The sequence below is a fragment of the Sinohyriopsis cumingii genome, chromosome 4, assembly GCF_028554795.1.
Source record: "Sinohyriopsis cumingii isolate HCF-2022 chromosome 4, ASM2855479v2, whole genome shotgun sequence".
Classification (NCBI taxonomy): Eukaryota; Metazoa; Mollusca; class Bivalvia; order Unionida; family Unionidae; genus Sinohyriopsis; species Sinohyriopsis cumingii.
The window spans coordinates 23,345,865-23,367,109 of NC_142964.1; the positions used below are offsets into that span (position 1 = coordinate 23,345,865).

Below are 21,245 nucleotides of genomic sequence, written 5' to 3' on the forward strand. Positions count from 1 at the left end.
CTGGCAAAAATAAACATTATTGTCAGGTGTAGATTCAGCCATAGACTGCTTTTTCAATGCTGAAGTAAAATTCACTCCTAATTAATTTGCTGTTGATTATTTTCAACCAACATTGGCTCAACTAAAAAGAGAAAGATATCAACTGTTATTCAGCAAAGATGCACTGGTCATGTAACAGTTCTTGGATGAAAATGACCATTAGAGGTCAAAGGCAAAGGCATAATTGGTGTGTTTCTAAGTGAATATGGTGTAAAATCCCAGGAACACACATTTGCTGGAGACTTAGATATTCCCCAGTAAGACATTTTCTATGATTGTTTGACAGTTGTACAAGTGAAGAAAAGTGATTGGTTGGAAGTGCTTGTACATATTTTAGCTGGAGAAGGTCAACCTATCAAGCAGTTAGTCTCCACAATGTCAGTACTGAATAACTATGAAAGACACTCCAAGCTATCAAGAACATATTTAAAGTGGAACAACAGCTTTGAGATGAAATCACCAAGAGAACCATGCTACTTGGGAAATACAAAGATGTGATATTTGTGGAATAACCACTGTGACCATTGTTTGTCTTGGTGTTGCTGGAATTCTGACCATATGCAACTATCATAGATATACCTTTTAAAATTTATTGTAGGAAGTGTGTTGATAGTTACCGGTGTCATAGGCAGTGCTGGTAAAATAATTCTTGCTGTATTCATGACTACATGTCTACTCAGAACTTCTGTGGCAGCACAAAGCAGTTTTGGTTTGATTGGTAAACTATACTCAGTAGCTATCAAGGATAAAATGATTATGGTGGAGTTCGAGATTATATTTGGCAGAAATGGAAAAGTACCAGTGACCTTGTGCACAGATAAGGAATAGAGGTGCTAGAGACCCAAAACATGTGATTTTTTTACAGGCAGTGAAAATTGAGTAACTGTTTGCCATTATATATCAATCTGCCCAGTAGTTTATTGGCCTGACTAGAGTACCTAGTGTAGTATTGTTGCTTGTGGTTGCCAGATGAGCTAGGAACACCACGTCCTTGCTCATTTTTGTAAATCATGCACTAGCGTGTGATTCAAGGGTAAAGTCACGAGGTATAGAATAGTAGGTTTTGTCCCACATCAGTAACAAAAATCCCAAAGCATCATTTTGATACTACTGTTATTCTTACTTTTTATGAAAGAGGCCCGGAGTGGCTGAGTGGTCTAAAGTGCTCTCTGTTACAGATCACTGCCATCTCACCTCTGTCTGCGTAGGTTCGAGTCTAGGATTCGGCCAATGTTGGTATGTGAGAAAGCTTGTCAGTAGCTTCTTGAGGGTCGGTGGTTCTTTCCGGGGTTTTCCCGGGTTCTTCCTCCACCATTAATACTGGCTGCCATGTATAGTCTATTGTGTGCTGAAAAATGGCATTAAACCATACAACAACAACAACAACAACTTTTTATGAAGGGATTTTTTTAAGACCTGCTTTTTTTACATTACAGGCTTTGGTTTGACCAGTGGCCTGTTGGGTCTTTCTATCAACTACTGTCTGATTATTGCTGACCCATTTGAATTCCTAGTAAGGATGACTGCAGAGCTCGAAAATGCTGTAAGTTGAAATCAGTATCTCAGTTAGATTTGTTTATATGCCACTGTAAACATATGAAAACCTTGTATTTGTAGTATTCAGAGACATTCAAGACGTTTTAAGGTAGTTGCATCAAATTGTGTTAGATCATTCAGATGGAAAATGAAGAAGGTCTTTATGTTTTTTCCGTAAGCCGCAAAATGAAGAGGGTCTTTATGTTTTTTCAGTCAGCAGCATGAACAGTCCTGTTTCAGTTAATTTCTTTGAATACAGATGTACCAAAATCTATTTCAGCAAAGTAATGTACATTCATAAATTTTATAGATATTTTGTTATTCACTGGTTCAGGTTTATGCATGATTCTGGAGATATGGTTGGTTATTGATTGAGTGAATTATTGAGTGATCAAGCTGAAGTATTATTGAGAAAGAAAATGAGTAAATAATAGCAGAGTGATTCTAATTTCTGTTTCTAGATGACCTCTGTAGAAAGGGTATTGTCATACACCACTCTGGAACAGGAAGCTACCAAAGATAGTCCACATCCACCACAAGCAGACTGGCCACAATCAGGGGCAATAACTCTAAGTAACCTTAGTCTTTCCTACACAAGCGATGGTCCACAAGTTCTGAAGAACATCTCATGTAGTATCAAAAGCAAAGAAAAGGTAATTCTGAATTTTTCATTTTACTGTCAAATACATTCCCTGGCCATATTAAAGTTATGAAATAAATGACTACCTATTAAAACGAGCAGTCCGATAATGCGAAAAACTTTATCTCTGTGTACTATGCAAGCAAATGGAAGAAACTCCTACCCATTACCTTCTTACCACTGCTTGGCGGCCACCCATCAACCTGATGATTGCCAGTTTATGCTTTTGCTCTCCAAATACAAAGATGTCTTTGTTATTTTGACACTTTCGTCTAGAAAGTCTGAATAGTATTGTGTATTATTGTATTTGGTACATGTTGCAAACATTATATCTTTGATCAATATTTGTGTGAACTTTGATGCACTTGTTGATTTGTTTTCTGATATTGTGCTCCAGCATGGTGTCACTGGTATTTAGCTCTTTTTCATGCATTTATTTTGCTTCCTGGATTAAGTGAAAGTTATTATTTTTAATATGTTAATAGTTTTTGATTGTTATTTTCAAATATTTTTGTTCTGTATTGTTATTTCAATTGAACAATGATGACATAGTGTGCCAGGTGCAAGAATTTGAAGACTGGGGCACTCATAATATGTGATGCTTTTGTATAAGTGTTTTTAATCTTTTACCTTCAGTATATATGTGATGTGGTCAGAAAGGATTTGTCGTACTTTTTGCAGAAATGGTTGGAGAGCAAAGATAGATGGGTGATGTCATAGTTTTGGGCCACAGGGAATTTTTGTCCCATGTCAATCACTAATCTCCATTTGTGGCTTGGGATTAATGGAAATGTGTCCTCATTAATTTCAGCAACTCAGTTGACTTTAATCCCCAAGAATCTCCTGTAGACCTTTAAGTCCAGTCTCATGGGGTATTTTTTTGGACATTGGTGATCCATACTTTCATCCTTTCCATGCATTTTGCAACCATCAAGTTGATTGTACCTTGTAAATAATAACCAGAGATCTTGACATCCAGGCAGTTTTCAAGCTTACCATTCAACTTGCCATAAACTGCCTGACCAGTACACAATCAGGTAAGATAAACAGTATCACTTGTGCAAGTGCCCATTCATCCAGTAGGCCAGTTATTAATGGCATGTCCATTGAGTTGGATACCTTGTTACATACTGCAGCTCAGGGACTGCCTCATCCATACTGCTGGATATATTCTGTGTGGACATGGAAACAATGCCTTCGATGGACAACTATTCTGACCATCCCATGGAGCATATGGACTTGGCTTTAATGTGGCTTTGTAAGAATTTACCAAGTTTTGCCAATATCTGAGTTCTTACCACTGCCTATAAGGTTACAGTTTTGGAAGGCTTCAGAGATAAGGACTAACATAGCTCCTTCAGTCAGCAAAGATCAAAGAATCTTTCTTTATCTAACAAGATCTGGGTCCTGAGGAGATCAAAGACATTTTTTCTTCTGGAAAGCCAGTTTCCATCATTGTTCTCATCAAACTTGTACTGCACACATGTGGACATGTATATTACAAATATATTTTACCTTGGACAAAAATATTTCAGTGGTTAGCATGAAAATCTTCTAGGTGGATCAGAATGTTTTTGATGCCATCGTCAAGTATGGTGGCAACTTCTTCAGTGCTTGATCTGGTGTTGCCAGCTATGTTTTGCCTTTCTGATTATAAATGGGAATCCATGGCCAGTATTGTCAGGTTGATTTACAGGGACATGCGCCTTTAAAAGTACTGATGGGTTCAACAAATTTGGATATGGTGAGATAAGATGCTCATCTTCCGTGAAGCCTTGTCTGGCTCTTCATTCTTCCCACTTTGGTATGTCAGTCTGTTCGTTCGTAGAATTGAGGATATACAGAAGCTTGGATCACAAGAACTTCCTTTCCAGCTTGTTTTGCCACTTGTACCAGTGTTCAAATTGAGCTGCAGCTAAAAGAGGGGTTAAACTCTGCTGAATAGTGTTTGTTTTCAGTTGGCAACCAGAGGCAGTTCAATAAATAGAATAGGAAGCAAGGTTACTCCTTCCCCAAACCACCCAACAGTTGTCATTGACTTAACACCCAATTCACCTGCCAACAACCTGCCTCTAGGCACCAGACTTCCTGGATCAATCTTTTCCACAAATGAATGAACAATTCAAGTTGTTTTAAATGAACTTCTGATTTTGTTTTTCCATTCTCTCCTGTTTTTGCCCTTCCCTTCAGGCAGAAAGCTTGTAGAAGATCTGTTCATCACTTGACAAGTGGGTGGTGTAGAGAGTTTGCAAGTCAACCTGGATAATGTATCTTATTGAGTTTTTGTATGCAGTTGACTGGATAATGTATCTTGTTGTGTTTATATGCAGTAGACTGGATAATGTATCATGTTGAGTTTGTATGCAGTAGACTAGTTGATGTATCTTGGTGAGTTTGTATGCATTAGACTGTGTAATGTTTGTTGAGTTGGTATGCAGTAGACTGGATTATGTATCTTGTTGAGTTGTATGCAATAGACTGGATAATGTATCTTGCAGAGTTTGTATAGAGTAGATGGTGTATCTTGTTGAGTTTGTATGCAATAGACTAGATGATGTATCTCGGTGAGTTTGCAGTAGATCTTGTTGTGTTTATTTGCAGCAGACTGGATAATGTGTCTTGTTGAGTTCGTATACAGTAGACTAGATGATGTATCTTGTTGAGTTTGTATGCAGTAGACTAGATGATGTATCTCTGTGAGTTTGCAGTAGACTGGATAATGTATCTTGTTGAGTTTATATGCAGTAGACTAGATGATGTATCTCGGTATCTAGTTGAGTTCATATGCAGTAGACTAGATAATGTGTCTTGTTGAGTTTTTATGCAGTAGACTTGATGATAAATCTTGTCCAGTTTGTATGAAGTGTATATTAGAGCAGTGATTGTCATCTTTGATTAAAGTACCAGTCAAATAAACAAAATGTTAGAACAGAATCCAGTTTATTGTGCTCTTGTTATGTGGAGAATTTTCCTCAAAAAAGTCACAATAATGTGAATTTAGCTTTTAAAAATGATGTTGTTTCTTTTATGTGGAAACTCTATCAAAACATGGACATTACTGCATCAAAGCACTTTGTATCTTCATTTAAAATTAACATATATATTAAAAGGTTCTTGTCTTATAAATAAACTTATTTTGACTGAACATACATTAATAGTTCTTATTCTTATGTGTGATTTTAAATATAGCCTTAACAATTTTCCTGTCATGTCGCTATGATATCTGTAGCATGACAGTTTATAGTAATGTCTAGCACTGGGACATCATGCTGCAGACATGTCCCACCCATTCACATTATCCTTACACCAGGCCAACCAGTCCTAACACTAAGCTGTTAATGCTGAGTGCCTAGTGAGGCAGCTGTTAGTACCATTTTTAGAAGTCTTTGGTATGACTTGGCCAGAGTTCGAACCTGTGACCTCCTACATCCGATTTGGATGCTCTTATTACTAGGCCGCTATTGCGGTCCGTTCTTATTCTTGACATAAGCAAGAAATGTGATTGGATTATTTTGTCATGCGCATTGCAAAACATCATTTAAATCTTGGTAGATACAAAATTCTCTTTCCATTTGCGCCATTTTCCCACTGCTGCTGAATATTCTCCTTATTGGTTATAACGTTGTTTATTTCAAGTCCTTTCAACATAAAATTGTTTAGCAAGTCCCCCCCCCCATATCATCGACTTGAATAACTTTGACTTTCTGATAAAGTAATAAGTCTCCATTTACATGATGACGTGTTAAAGTTTTGTAATGATTTATTTCTGTGTTGCTAATTGTACAGTACTGCAATTTAATTATGCAGACCAAACTTTTGTAGAATGGACAAAATTCCTTCTTTATGAGGGAAGTGATACAAATACTGTCACATGATTTTTTTTTATCTTTGTCTAGTACCTTGCTTTGTTCAAGGTTAATATCTGTATGTGTGTTAATCCACAAAATTGGGGCCGCGAGTGGTCTAAAGTGCTCACCGTTCCGGATCACTGCCATCTCACTTCTGTCTGCGTGGGTTCGAGTCCAAGGCTCAGCTAGCTTGGGTACGTGGGAAAGCCTGCCTGTAGCTTCTCGTGGGTCATTGGTTCTTCCCTGGATTTTCCAGAGTTCTTCCTCCACCAGTTATACTGGCCGCCATGTATAGCCTATCTTGTGCTGAAAAATGGCGTTAAACCCTAGAACAACAACAAATCCACAAAATTATATTTAGCCTATGCTGACCATGTTATGATCTTGACAATTAGGTCTGGTTGTTATCATCAAAGAGAAGAACTCGACAGCTTTGTGAAGCCCAAAACTCTATCACAGTATTGTTGAGCCCATTTCCAGTAAATGTCAGCTTTTATAGACAATGATATAATATTAATCTTAGTGTTACATGTACTTTAGTCAACACTTCTTTCAGTAATGGAAACCTTACATAATGAGACAGGTATTGTTAGTGATGATCGGATTACTTATCTTACCATATGAATTAATTATTGGTACTATATGGGGTACTTTTGAACACAAACTCTTATGTGTCATGGGATTGTGGCCGTAAAATTGGTTGGCGACTGGGACCATTGATGTGCGGACCGCTGTACATTGAAATAATTTTTCTGTTCATGTAGATTTAGTGCTTAGATGGCATGAACAAGGTTTGTTTTAAATCCTGTTAGATATATTGTTGTTTGCATGAATTATCTGTTATGACTTTTCTATTATGTTTATGAGATAGGAATTGTGGGACGAACAGGAGCAGGAAAGAGTTCCTTAATGGGTGCTATACTGAGGATGGCAGAACCGTCTGGGGATCTTATCATAGACAACATCAATGTACTAAAGATAGGACTGCATGAACTGCGCAAGAAAATTTCTGTAATACCACAGGTAATTTTGAAAATCATGCTTTAAGTGTTTGCATATTGGAAAGTGCTTAAGACGCTGGTTATTAAAAGCTCAGGAAATGTGCTTGAAAATTCAACATATCCCTTGTAAAGTGCTTGAATTTTTAAACAAATTTATTTTGCTAGAAAGCACTAATTCTTGCACAGGAGAATGAAAGATATATACTCAGCAATAGAAAAAAGGACCTTCTCAATACTCAAACAAGGAACAACTGGATGGAATTTGTTGAATCATTAGGCCTAGACCAGCTGGTAAATGAGCCCACAAGGGTAACAGAAATATCAAGCACTCTTATTGATCACATTTATACCAACCAACCAGACAATGTTGCTTGTATTAATGTACCGAATGTTGGTCTTAGTGACCACTATCCTACTTTTTTGACAAGAAAGGTTAAATGCAAGAGAAATAAGAAAAATATACACAAAATTATCACTTACAGATCATTCAAAAATTTTAATGAAGAACAATTTCTTAATGACCTGTAAAATGTTCCATGGAATGTGATCAAACATTTGGATGACATAGATGAAGCTCTGAGGGTGTGGACTGGCTTATTTATGGATGTAGTCTCCCCCCAAACTCCGCAGCATGATAATCTCTTCCCATGTTGAAATGAAGGGAACAGTCCTGTATGATGGATCCTCCTCAGCCTCCTTCCCAATCAACAATGGCATGAAGCAAGGCTGCGTGCTGGTGCCAGCCCTTTTCAGGATCTTCTTCTCCTTGCTCCTGTCCTATGTCTTCGACTCGTCCACTGATGGCGTATATCTACACACCAGGTCTGACAGGAGGCTGTTCAACCTTGCACAACTGCGTTCGAAGACCAAAGTGAGGTCAGTGCTCATTAGGGAGATGCTTTTTGCAGTTTGCGGCAGAGAAACATGAGAGAAAGAAGAGCGCAACAGCAACCCCAATAACTCAGACTTCCCAGTATGTCTGCATCAACTGCAACAGGGACTGCCACTTGTGCATAGGCCTGCACAGCCACAGCAGATGATGCCAACACCCCAGAGACAGACGACACTCCAAGGGCGCTATTCGCATGGTCTGTCGAGATTGAGCCATCAATGATGATGATGAGTCTCTAAGCGTGCACCACTGAAAGTACATCGAGTAAAGAATGAAATCCAACCTAATTGTCTTACTACTGAAATCCTAGACACTATGAAAATACAAGACCAATTCAAGGCTATGGGAAACCATGCACAATATAAAGTATGGAGAAATAAAATAACAAGTATGATTAAAAAAGCTATAAAAAAACTTATTATCAATTATTACTTTAAAACAAAAAGAGCAACACAAACTCCATTTGGAAAGTCTTCAATGAACTTACTGGAGGACCACACAAAGGTCATCATCATCATTGGCGACTCGGTCTCGAAAGACCATGCGAATAGCGCCCTTGGGGTGTTGCCTGTCTCTGTTGGCAACGTCTGCTGTGGCTGTGCAGGCCTATACGTGAGTGACAGTCCCTACTGCAGTTGGTGCAGACATACTGGGAAGTCTGCATTACTGTGGTTGCTGTTGCGTTCTTCTTTCTCTTACGTTTCTCTGCCACCAACTGGCCTCTCCTCGCATCAGCGACTGATATGCCATTGTTTACCATCAGTCTCCAGGTGCCTCGGTCCTCAGCCAGCTCTTCCCAGCCATCGGGTGAAATGTTGCATGCCTTCATGTCCCTCTTGCACACATCTTTGAAATGGAGTGAGGGGCGTCCGACTCTTCTCATGCCAGTGGCCAGCTGTCCATATAAGATGTCCTTTGGCAGCCTTCCATCCTCCATGCGTCGGACGTGACCCAGCCATCGAAGGCGGCGTTTAATTAGCACGGAGTCCATGCTGGGGGTACCTGCACGCTGCAGGATCTCGCTGTGTGGAACACGGTCTTGCCAGCTGATTTTCAGGATGCGTTTTAGGCACCGTATATGGAAGGAGTTGAGCCGGCGTTCTTGCCTCATGTAGGTACTCCACGTCTCACTTCCATATAGAAGGGTGCTGAGAACGCAGGCCTGGTAGACTCGGACCTTGGTGTGCTCTGTCAGCGCGTTGTTTTCCCAAACCCTCTTTGTTAATCGAGCCATGATGGTGTTTGCCTTTCCAAGCCTTCTGTCCAGCTCCATATCAATCGAGAGAGTGTTGCTGATGGTTGACCCTAGGTAGGTAAAGTTGTTGACTGCTTCCAGGGTGACACCGTTGATTTTGATTGAAGGGGCAATGGTGGTATCTTGCACGCTGACATTTGTTTTTTCCAAGCTGATTGTGAGACCAAAGTGCGTGCAGGCAACAGCAAAACGGTCTCCCAGTCTCTAGAGGGCTTCCTCGGTGTGGGCCACAAGAGCTGCGTCATCTGCAAAAAGCATCTCCCTGATGAGCACAGCTCTCACTTTGGTCTTTGTGCGCAGTCGTGCCAGGTTGAACAGGCTCCCATCAGACCTGGTGTGTAAATATATGCCGTCCGTGGACGTGTCGAAGGCGTAGGACAGGAGCAGGGAGAAGAAGATCCCAAAAAGTGTTGGTGCCAGCACGCAGCCCTGCTTCACACCACTGTTAATTGGGAAGGAAGTTGAGGATGATCCATCATACAGGACTGTTCCCTTCATATCTGCATGGAAAGAGATTATCATGCTGAGGAGTTTTGGGGGGCAACCGATCTTACTCAGAAGTTCAAAAAGGCCCTTCCTGCTGACCAAGTCAAAGGCCTTGGCGAGGTCGATGAACATCATGTAGAGTGGTTGACCTTGCTCTCTGCTCTTCTCTTGGAGTTGTCGTAGGGAGAAGATCATGTCTGTCGTCGACCTGCCTGCTCTGAAGCCGCACTGTGATTCCGGGTACACACGGTCTGCCAGCAACTGCAGCCTGTTGAGTATGATGCGGGCGTACACTTTGCCAACAATACTCAAGAGCGAGATTCCTCTGTAATTATTACAGTCACTGCGGTCGCCCTTGTTTTTATAAAGGGTCACAATTGTGGCATCACGCATGTCTTGGGGGACTACTCCTTCCTCCCAGCAGCGGCAAAGTAGCTCGTGCAGTGGTTTAATCAATGCTGGTTTTCCACGTTTGATAGCTTCGGGTGGGATGCTGTCACTACCTGGTGCTTTGTCGTTTGGAAGGCAGTCGATTGCTTTGCTGAGCTCCTCTAAGGTTGGCACGTTGTCGAGCTCTTCCATGGTGGGCAGATTCTTTATGCTGCTGAGGGCTGCATCAGTGACTGACGTTTCTCTGGAGTATAGTTCTGAGTAGTGCTCCACCCATCTGGCCATCTGTTGCCCACGGTCTGTGATCTTCTCTCCCGTCAGGGATTTCAGGGGAGCGACCCCTTTCACTGTAGGGCCTAGAGCCTTCTTGATGCCACTGTACATGCCTTGGATGTGTCCGGACTCGGCACTTCGCTGGATCCCTTCACACAGTTGTTGCCAGTACTCGTTCGCACACTGTCTAGCAATGCGTTGGGTGTTACTTCGGGCACTTCTGAGAGCAGCAAGCGTCCGTTCATTAGGGCATTTTTTGTAAGCTATGAAGGCTTTTCGTTTCTCCTCGATTTGTGGTTCCATCCTTGATAGGTGTGCATTGAACAAAGGTCAGACAAATAAAATTCACCCATTTCTGGTAAATGACACCATAGTCACTGATGACATTGACATTGCAAATGTTTTCAATGATTTTTCACCAACATTACCACAAAATTAAAAGAACCAGTGATAGAAAACAACTTTAATAAACTGAAAAAGTTCTGTAGCAGCAAAATCTCTTAGGATGTATGTTTCTCTATTCCACCAGTATCAAAAAACTTCTTGGTGAACTTAATACCAAGAAAGCTACAGGACTGGATTAGATTGGTCCACAACTCATTAAACCTTCTGCCTCTGCTATTGTAGATAGCATAACATTCATAATCAATTCAAGTATTACAACCTCACCTGTCCCCAAAATATGGAAAACTGCAAAAGTAACTCCTATTCACAAATCTGGTTCTAAGGATGATGCTGATAACTATCGACCAATCTCAATACTACCAAACTTGTCAAAATTGATTGAAAAACATGTCCATGACTCATTCATGTCCTATTTAACAAAACACTTGCTGTTACACCCTAATCAATCAGTCTTTAGACAGAAACATTCATGTGAGACTGCCTTGATCTCCCTAACTGATAAATGGCTTCAGGTACTTGATCAAGGTAGAATAATAGGATATGTATTTGTAGATTTCAGGAAAGCTTTTGACATGGTGGATCATGAAATTCTTTTGAAGAAATTGAAAATTTACCAATGTGATGAAAGCACAGTTAGGTGGTTTACTTGAGAGAACACAACATGTTTATATAAATAATGTTCTGTCTGAACCTGGAACAGTTAGATATGGAGTACCACGAGGCTCAATTCTAGGTCCATTACTATTTTCTTTATTTATTAATGACATACCACTTTTACAAAGGGACTCAATATCATCTACAGATCTCTATGCAGAAGACACAACATTGTTAGACATTCAAAACACTAAGCATGAACTCAAAAATTTCTTTGCAGGATGCCCTAAACCAGGGGTCTCAAACACATGGGCCGCATGCGGCCTGCAAGGGCATATTGTGCGGCCCGCGATGCATTTTGGGATTTTAAAAAAATTGACTTTTCATTTATTTCTTTTTCTCTCGCCGCCTTTTGAACTTTAACGTTAGCGCCATTTTAACCATAAGAAACTCTGACTTACTTATTTATTCACAGTCTTTCTATTGTTGCCCTTAATGCGGACTTCCGGTTCCGGTTTTTTAGTAAAGTGATCGAGTTGATGTTGAATTATAAAGTTGATTTTGCTGCATTTTTATAAACATAAAAGCCTGTATAAATGTCTTCTGTCTCGAAAAAAAGAAAACTCGCAGACGAAAAGAGAGTTTTTCAAGTCAAATGGGATGATTTATATTTTGTCACTGAGGTCAGCGATAAAATTCAATGTCTCGTTTGTCAACAAACGATAGCTGTTCTGAAGGAGTATAATGTGCGTCAGCACTACGAAATAATGCACTGTGAGAAATATGACGTTTACACAGGCAAAATTAGAGAGGATAAAGTTATGCAACTTAAATCAGCATTTTGCAAACAAAGAAGTTTCTTTACCAATGTTAGTCACTGCAACGAAGATTCAGTAAGAGTAAGTTTCACTATAATTGAAATGATAGCAAAGTCATCACGGCCCTTTACAGAGGGTTTGTTTATAAAAGAATGTCTTTTAAAGGCAAGTGACATTTTATGTCCTGGTAAAAAGAAACTGTTTGAAGGCATAAGCTTGTCACCCAATACAGTTGCCAACAGGATTACAGATTTAGCAGCTAATGTGGAGAAACAACTAATTGAAACGACTAAGGACTTTGAAGCATTTTCAATTGCTCTCGACGAGAGCACAGATGTGTCAGATTCCGCACAATGTGCTGTGTTTATCAGAGGTGTAGACTCCAGTTTAAATCTGACAGAAGAATTCCTAGATTTAATACCATTGGATGTGATATATTTCGAGCCCTGGAAAAATGCATTGAGAAATATGGCTTGCCATGGGATAAACTTGTATCTTTGGCCACAGACGGTGCACCATCAATGTGTTCTCAAAATGTAGGGGTAGTCGGATTGGTGAAAAACAAACTAAACACCCTTGAAACAGTAGGAATCAACTTCACTAGTACACATTGTATTTTGCACCAAGAAGCCCTTTGTAGTAAAAGTCTACAAATGAAAGAAGTGATGGATGTGGTAGTTAAAACAATCAACTGTATACGTTCTCGGGGGCAGTTCACATCATTTCTTGCAGATATGGAGTCTGAGTATGGTGAACTAATTTATCACACTGAGGTTAGATGGCTCAGTTGTGGAAATGTTTTGAAGCGTTTCTTTGCACTTAGAGATGAAATCACTTCATTCATGAAAATGAAAAATAAGGCAATTCCTTTGCTGACTGATTCTGCTTTTCAGTGCAACCTTGCTTTTCTAACAGATATTACGGATCACTTGAATGCATTGAACTTAAAGCTTCAAGGTAAAAAAAGATTATCACACAGATGTATGACAATGTGAAATCGTTCAAAGTTAACTACGTCTATGGATGAAGCAGCTGGGTGAGGGCAATTTGGCCCATTTCGCAACTCTGAAACCCTTAGAAAAAGTTGAACCCAAGTGCTTGAAAGAATATACAGATTTGTTGTCTATCTTACTTCAACAGTTTGATGTGCGCTTTGAAGACTTTAAGGTACTGGAGCCGCAATTTCAACTTTTTTCAATGCCGTTTGCTGTAGAAATTGACAATGTTGCAGAGGAATTGCAAATGGAGTTGGTGAAACTTCATGTGATAGTATCTTGAAGCAAAAATATGCAGAAGTGGGGATTCCGGAATTCTACACGTTTCTTTCACGAGAAAGGTTTCCGAGGTTACTCGCTGCTGCTGCAAGGATTATTGCAATGTTTGGAAGTACATATGTATGTGAACAATTTTTCTCATCCATGAAGGTTAACAAGTCTGTGCTAAGGTCACGACTCACTGATGAACATTTGCAAGCAACACTGAGATTGGTTTCTTCTCATAAATTCAAGCCTAATATTGAGGTCCTTGTTGATGCAAAACGCCAGAACAAAAACTGACCCAAACGTAAACCTAATACGGTAATTACATCCACGTTACACATTAGTTTTAATAAATGGATTAAATAAAATTTGTACAGCACTACGTTCTTATTATATTGTTTTTTTTATTGACTTTTTATCATTTTAAAAAATACATCCGATGATGCGGCCCTCGGGTTACTTTACAAGTCCTCATCTGGCCCTCAGAGCAGTTTGAGTTTGAGACCCCTGCCCTAAACAAACTCGACAACAGGTGCACATGCAATGGCATGGTGGTAAATACTGGGAAAACTAAAATATTACTTATCTCAACACTGCAAAAGAGAACAAATCTTGATAGTGATGAACTATGTCTGACATGGAAGGATAACAATTTGCAAATGGTCTGTCATGATAAACTACTTGGTGCTTTGGTAGATAATAACCTATCACGGACTGAACATGTCAAACATATCAGTAAAAAAGTCAATTCAAGTTTATGGCTTCTCAGTAGAGTAAGACATTTTCTCCCTGAAAGGCACAGAAAACTATTTTATAACAGTTTTATACAACCCTGTTTAGACTACTGTAATACAGTATGGGGTAATTCAAATAATAATTTGGGCTTATATCAATCCAGAAAGAAAGCAAGGAAAATTTAGCTGGTAAGTTAAAAATGTTACATATGAAAGACTGAATCTGTTTGAGAAAAGCCAAATTAATGTACAGGATATGTACAGGATATCCAGTAATAATGCTCCTGAATATTTACAATCACTATTCCATTGTAGGCTACCTGGCAATACTCCCCACCTGCAATCCATGTCTACCAAACAGTATAAAATTCCCAGACCAAACAAAGAATTATTCAAAAAAGTTTCCAATACACTGGAGCTTTGCTCTGGAATAGTATTCCAGTTGAGATTAGAAATGCCCACTCTATTTCCTTCTTCCATACCCAAATATCCAGTGGCTTCATAGATACAGCTAAAATAAATAAATTCCTTTGTATGAGGGCCTCAAGGTTGATTGGTTCTTAGCTAATTGAGTTACCCACTTTAAATGAAGCCATTATTATTATTATTATTATTATTATTATTAATTTGCTAATATAAATGGTGATGAAAGAAAATGCTGATTTGATTGCACCCCATCTGACTTCCCACCCCCAAACACTCTTAGCTAGTGTGTTCACCTAAAGTGCATTTTGTTATGGTAAAAAAGATATATCTTAAAGTTTACAGTTTTCGGAAGAAAAAAACTTGACAAAATCAAAAATGATTATTTTAAACCTTGACAGTTTGGGTGTTTTGAGCAGGTAGATGTATATCAGTTTCAGTCTGTGTAGTTATTGGATAACAGTAGACATGAAAATTTCTGTAAAATCTGGCAATTTTATGCAAGTCATTGTGGGTAATTGTTTGTAAGGTGTTATGGGTTTGACTGATGTTAGGTTCTTGTACAGAAAAACTTTGATTGCTTTAATTTGAGAAATAGTAAAAGTATTACATTACGCACAATGACCTGCGAAAATGGTTGATTTGGACAGGGAATGTTTGTGTATACCATCATCTCCTTTAAATTATACCTCTAACTAAACTCTTCATTCATTTACCTGCTCAAAAGAGCTTTCAAGTCAGTATTTGTAGTTGTCAGTTGCAGTTTTCATGTTAATTGTGTTAGGGCTGTTCCATTAAAAGATACATGGGATCCAGGGAAAGGCACATTTAAGGTGGGGTACCCACCCATAGATGAAATTTAAAATTTCTTATCCTTTTAATATGAACACTGTAAAATCAAAGTATCCTGGCATATGTTTTAATAAAACTGCCTTCCCTTGGTACCATGTATATTTAAATGGAACAGCCCTTAAGTATTTTTTTTCTAATTGGAAGCACAAACCTATTGGGACATGTTGAAATGTTCAGTGTGTGCATTCTATATTTTACACTTAAGTGACATTTGACCACAGAAGCATGCTATTTATGGATTGTGAGTTCAATACCAACATAGAAAAATTAGGGTACTGTAAACTACAGTTTATGCATCATTGACTTATGTTAAGTTTTGCATTCATGTCAGTGTTTTGGGAATTATTAACCACATAGCCTTTCAAACTTGTTTGTGAATGCATATGTCTAGTATAACACCATACCAGAAGTAGGTCACTGAGATAAACATTTCATGATTCTGTGACTTCAGTTCAGTTTTGCATTTCAATCACTTTTTTGTACACATTTTGACTTCAGAGTTGTACAAAGAGGGAAAGAGAGGTGGGGCATTGCTTTCTTTTGTACACATTCCTGTTTTCCCTTTTATTGTGAACATATACATACAAAGTCACTATTAGAATTAAACAAAACAGCTTTAAGTTTCATTTAAAACTATCCCTATTCCATTACATTAGGACCCTGTATTGTTCAGTGGAACCCTGAGGAGAAACTTGGATCCATTTGATGAGTACACTGATGATCAGCTGTGGAAAGTTCTCAGTCAGGTATATTAAATATCTATATGGTTTGCAAACAGTTGCCAGAAAACAGAGGAAGACTTTGAGTCTTAAAGCAAAAGCCCAATTCTTATGTGGTCAGTGACTAAGTACTTATATTATATAATAAATATGTATAAAATGTTTGATAAACACAAATAAGACCACTTCTCAAAACAGCATGTTCTATTCCAATGTTTGAGTACATCTGATTGTATAAGAATATATATTATGTTTAATTGATATGATGGACTAAGAAGAAACTAGTGTGATAGTAAACATACATGGTGAAGAGAGGTGACCAATATGAGAGGATAGTCTATATATTTAAACTAGTGTGATTGTAGACATAGCTGGTGAAGATCAATATTGGAGGATGATCCATCAATTCACACTTGCTTTAGCAGACATTCATATATAAACAACACCTCATTATGGACAACATTTTTCAACTCTATTCCTTATATATATATATATATATATATATATATATATATATATATATATATATATATATATATATATATATATATATATGGTGACATCTGTCCATATAGGAGAGAGTATTCCCATATAGGACCAAGTATTGAAGCCCCTGAGGAGACAGTTGTCAGTATAGTATACTTTGAGTTGGAGATTGAGTTTAAAGTTTCAGCCAATCAGAAATTTCATTATAAAAATAAAACCATTTGGATTGGCTGACACAAATCTTAAGCTCAAATTCAAGATCAGAAGGTATACATTTTCCAGGTCAGGATTTGCAGTATTTATAAAAACAAATTAAACTAAACACATGCGTTTTAGTCTAAATTCATCTTTATCTGTATGCTTAAAATATTAAAATGATGAATTTACAAGAGGATTTGAAAATTATACCAACATTGTTTTGACAACATTTGCACTTTTATGCTCAGAAATCTGATAATTGCAAGTCAAGTGAAAAATTGTCAGAATGAAATATTTTTGATAGATTTTGATATAGGCCCTTGCATTATTATTTTTGATGATCTGAAAAGAATACATCTATTATTGACTAAATTAGATGAGTTTGCATGCAATCATCATCGCATTTTTTGTCTCCAGGTGCAGTTGTCGGTTAAGGTATCCAGTTCACAGGGTGGGTTGAGTATGGAGGTATCAGAAGGTGGGCAGAATTTCAGTGTTGGACAGAGACAACTACTGTGCCTTGCCCGAGCCATGCTTCGCTTTAATAAAATCCTGATCCTGGATGAGGCAACTGCAAATGTGGATCATACGTTAGTAAAGCTTGCCATTATATTTTGTAAATGATGCATGACTATTGAAATGAAATGAACATTTTTGCAAATGTACATTTAAATTTTCTAACTGATTTCATATCGACATTTTCTTCACTATCTTGGTGCATGACTAAATAAATGAATGCTTCATGTTTTAGGTTGTGACCATAAACTTTCTGTCAGTAGACCAGCTCTGCATTACCAGACATGAAATGAAGTTTTGGACTGAATAACAGTTTCACCTATTTTGTTATATTTCAAGATCTGACTAAAGAATAGGATAATTAAAAGTTTGCAAAATTACATAAGTAATTTGCTTTGTTAAATTCCTGTATAAGTGACTATATCTACACTCACTTTTTGCTTGAGTTTGTTGCATGAATATAATTGAACTGTATGTAGTTGCAATAAGAAACTGATATCTAGACAATGCTTGTAGATTAATAAACTGTATAAATGTGTGTAATCAAAGAAGAAACTGATATCTAGACATGTCATGTAGATTAATATAATGTATATGTGTGCGTAATGCAAATAAGAAACATATACATAGACATGTAATATAGATTAATATAATGTACAAATGTGTAATTCAAATAAGAAACTGATATCCAGACATGTCATGTAAATTAATATAATGGTTATAGCCTTAATCCCCATGCTCTTTTGAAAAGCAACAGGGACATTGAGTCTTTCCTCCTGTCTGTCAGTTACCTCATACTTCTAAACCACTGGTGAATGAATTTGATGAAGCTTGGTAGTTGGCACTGTAGTGACATTCTGTTAAAGAGGTATCATTTTTGATTGGTCAGGGGTCAGATATGCAAAAGTTGCAATTACAATGTGGATTTGAAGTGGTGAGCCAATGCGGTTGTCCTAATTGTCATTGTTATCTTCACATAGTCTGCGTAAAATAAATGTACTTTAATTATTATTCTGTTTTTCCATTGAATACATTGCTCATCCTATTAACATTAGGAAATAGCCTCTGCTATTTATGAATCCAGCTCTACATGAAAGACTAAAAAAAAACATTTTCTGTCTATACATCATAAAGATAAGGGAAGTAACTTTTAAAGATTATCTCCCTTTGACCCTGCAAAGGTACTACCCATATCCCAAATGATTACCAGTTTAGCACTGGCTGAAATGCTGCTGACAGTACCTCTGAGATTCAGTGGAATTGTTCTTACTTTAAGACCACCCAGCTAACTTTTGTGAGTAGTTTTGCAAGTCAAAAGATTTTTTTTTTGTTTTCAGTGGATTTGTTCATATTTCTACCATTTGTTATTGTCCATGTGGTATTATTCAATAGGTCTCACATGCCATTTCACTGTCATATTCTGAATTGCCACTGTTAAACATGTTTATTTCGCATTTATTTTATTGGTCTCAAAAACTCAAGTTCACCTAATTAAATATACTTGTATATTTGTTGTATGTATAAAATATGAGTGCCGTTTTGAATGCTTTCCATTCCAATAGTTAATAATGTAAAGTATAGGTCTCAGTTGACATTGATGAAGAAGATGAACATCTGCCATTTTAAATTCTGGAAAGATTGCACAAATGTTTGACCATATCTCAAATAAGATTCATGACCCTGGTAATTTGAGGACCTTCTTTTCAGTGAGTTAGTTGACTTGAACTTTCTCACCCCTCTGGTATAAGTTGCATACCAATTCTTTACACTCTGAGGTGCCTAGTCTAGTTAAAGACATATCTGCCATTAACATGTCAGCTCCCATTTGTTATAAGCTGGTCAGGAACATCAGTTTGACTTCCTCCCTGCTGGATCTAGCATCACTAGATATTTTTCATCCAAGCATGAATGCAGCAAGCAATTGTACTTGGGAATTAGTGTGACATATTATCAACACAGCAGCTCACCACATGACAGTGAATATTATCTTCCAGTATCTGACAAGAATCGATGCTTTTGTTGTGATCTTATCTCTAACTGTTCTGTGCAGCTACCCTGCACTCCCTTCCTTTTGGCTACCCTCTATTGTTCAGCAGCATATCAAGGTGAGGAAACAAGAGGCACAAGAGTCACCATTTACGATCTTCTTGCAAGCTCCTACCTTGTCTCAACCTTGTCATGGGTCATACCAGTGACAGGAAGATCATTCACAAAGAGACCCCTAATGTAGTTTTCAGCAGCGAGTCTTTTCAGGACAAGATAAATTATACATGGCTAAATGCCCATACCATTCACAACCAGGCCAGGGTAGGCAGACTCCTCATGTCTTGCTAGATTTGTATCAACCTCTTACTGACAATTGTTTGATTATTTATGTCATTTTGAAATGGCTAGGGATTGCATTCATCCTGCTCCATCCCCTTTCATTTGGCCCCTTCATGACTAAGATCCCATGAAGGCAGACATATTACTGGAGTTGGAGCATTTGCTTGCAAAGCAGGCAATGGAAATAGCCCAGAAACCAAACTCCTTGGGGTTTCTGCTCCAGTCTTTTTCTGGGAATGAAAGCAAAGGGAGAATTGAGACCAGTCATAAACTTGAGAAAATTCAATTAGTTTATTACTGCCCTGAAATTCAAACTGGATATGGTAAGGCTTAATCATCTGTTAGAAGAATGGCACAACGAATATGTGACCTATTTGAAGTGCATTTCCTCATACCTGTTTACACCATATCTCACAAGTTTTCTTGCAATGACTGTTGTGGGGTAGTATACAAATTCCAAGTTCACCCATTCATCTTCAGCCTTAGCCCTTGAGCCATCACCAAAACATTTGACTATGCCATATCCCACTTCAAGATTTCCTCCTCAGAGTGAATGCAGCATACCTGGATGACATTCTGTAAGCATACTTGGTAGGTAGAGTTTTAGTTCTGGATATGAACCACCTTCTCTCCTTCCTTTGCAGTTTAGGACGATGGTCGAAAATAGAGAAGTTGGACCCTGTCCCTTTGCAGTTTAGGACAATGGTCAAAAATAGAGGAGTCGGACCCTGTCCCTTCACAGCATTTGCTCATCTAGATATGTAGTTTCCAACTCATTGCAACATGGTTCATTTTCCTCCTGAGCACATTGACTGTCAGAGGTGTTGGCTGCTAGGATATACATCACAGCAAGAGAGTTTCTTTAACTCATTAGCCTGTTGAATGTGATGATGGACATGAGATAATTTTCAGTGGACCCTCTGAAGATGACCCTTCAGGCACAGTGGTGCACAACTTCAGGTCATTTAGATGACCACATTATCTTGACCAAATTAAACATTTCCAGCTTCAATAGCAAAAACATGGAGTGGCTATTAGAGTGAATAACATTATAAGTTCACCCACCCCAGTCTCTACAGATGCCAGTTTGCCTGATGTGGATGGGCACACTTGCTGCTGTGCTTCTGGTGGTTAGCAGCATGTGGTTGTTGAAAGAGAAGGTCATTCAGGTCATTCTACTTCTGTGCTATAAGGGAGCACATCCAAGGGAAGATAGTGTCAGACAGTTTAGTTAAGGTGAACAGTCTCTTTAAATAAGGCAGGATGAAATCACTAGCTCTGCATTCTGGTTTGGGAGTTCCTTTGTTTGTGTGCATACAAGTGTGACACATTCCAGGCTGGTCCAACATCCTAGTCAATTTATTATGAAGCAGAGGCCAACTGTTTCATGAGGAATGACATGTACATCTATCCATCCACCTTTCACTGAGTTTGCATTACATGGAGCTGGTCAGTGCTGTATCAATTTGCAGTGAGGTAAAACACAAATTGCCCAACTGTTCATTCCCTTAACCCAGAGGCATGGGTCATTGATGCCCTGTTTATCAGCTTGGAGT

General features: G+C 38.3%; 1 protein-coding gene across 3 annotated transcripts in view; it reads left to right on the top strand.

Annotated features, from left to right (window-relative positions):
- Positions 1–21,245, top strand: part of LOC149800811 (ATP-binding cassette sub-family C member 4-like) — a 174,220-nt gene that overhangs the window by 147,404 nt on the left and 5,571 nt on the right. For 2 of the 3 annotated variants that reach the window (XM_089954806.1, XM_089954807.1), the window contains 5 exons: positions 1,476–1,582; positions 2,037–2,228; positions 6,931–7,086; positions 16,102–16,191; positions 17,266–17,438. In XM_089954806.1, coding sequence (XP_089810932.1) covers positions 1,476–1,582; positions 2,037–2,228; positions 6,931–7,086; positions 16,102–16,191; positions 17,266–17,438 — 718 coding nt within the window. Of the gene's footprint in view, positions 1–1,475; positions 1,583–2,036; positions 2,229–6,930; positions 7,087–16,101; positions 16,192–17,265; positions 17,439–21,245 lie in introns of those variants that run through there. The other variant, XR_016420565.1, reaches the window with a different exon arrangement.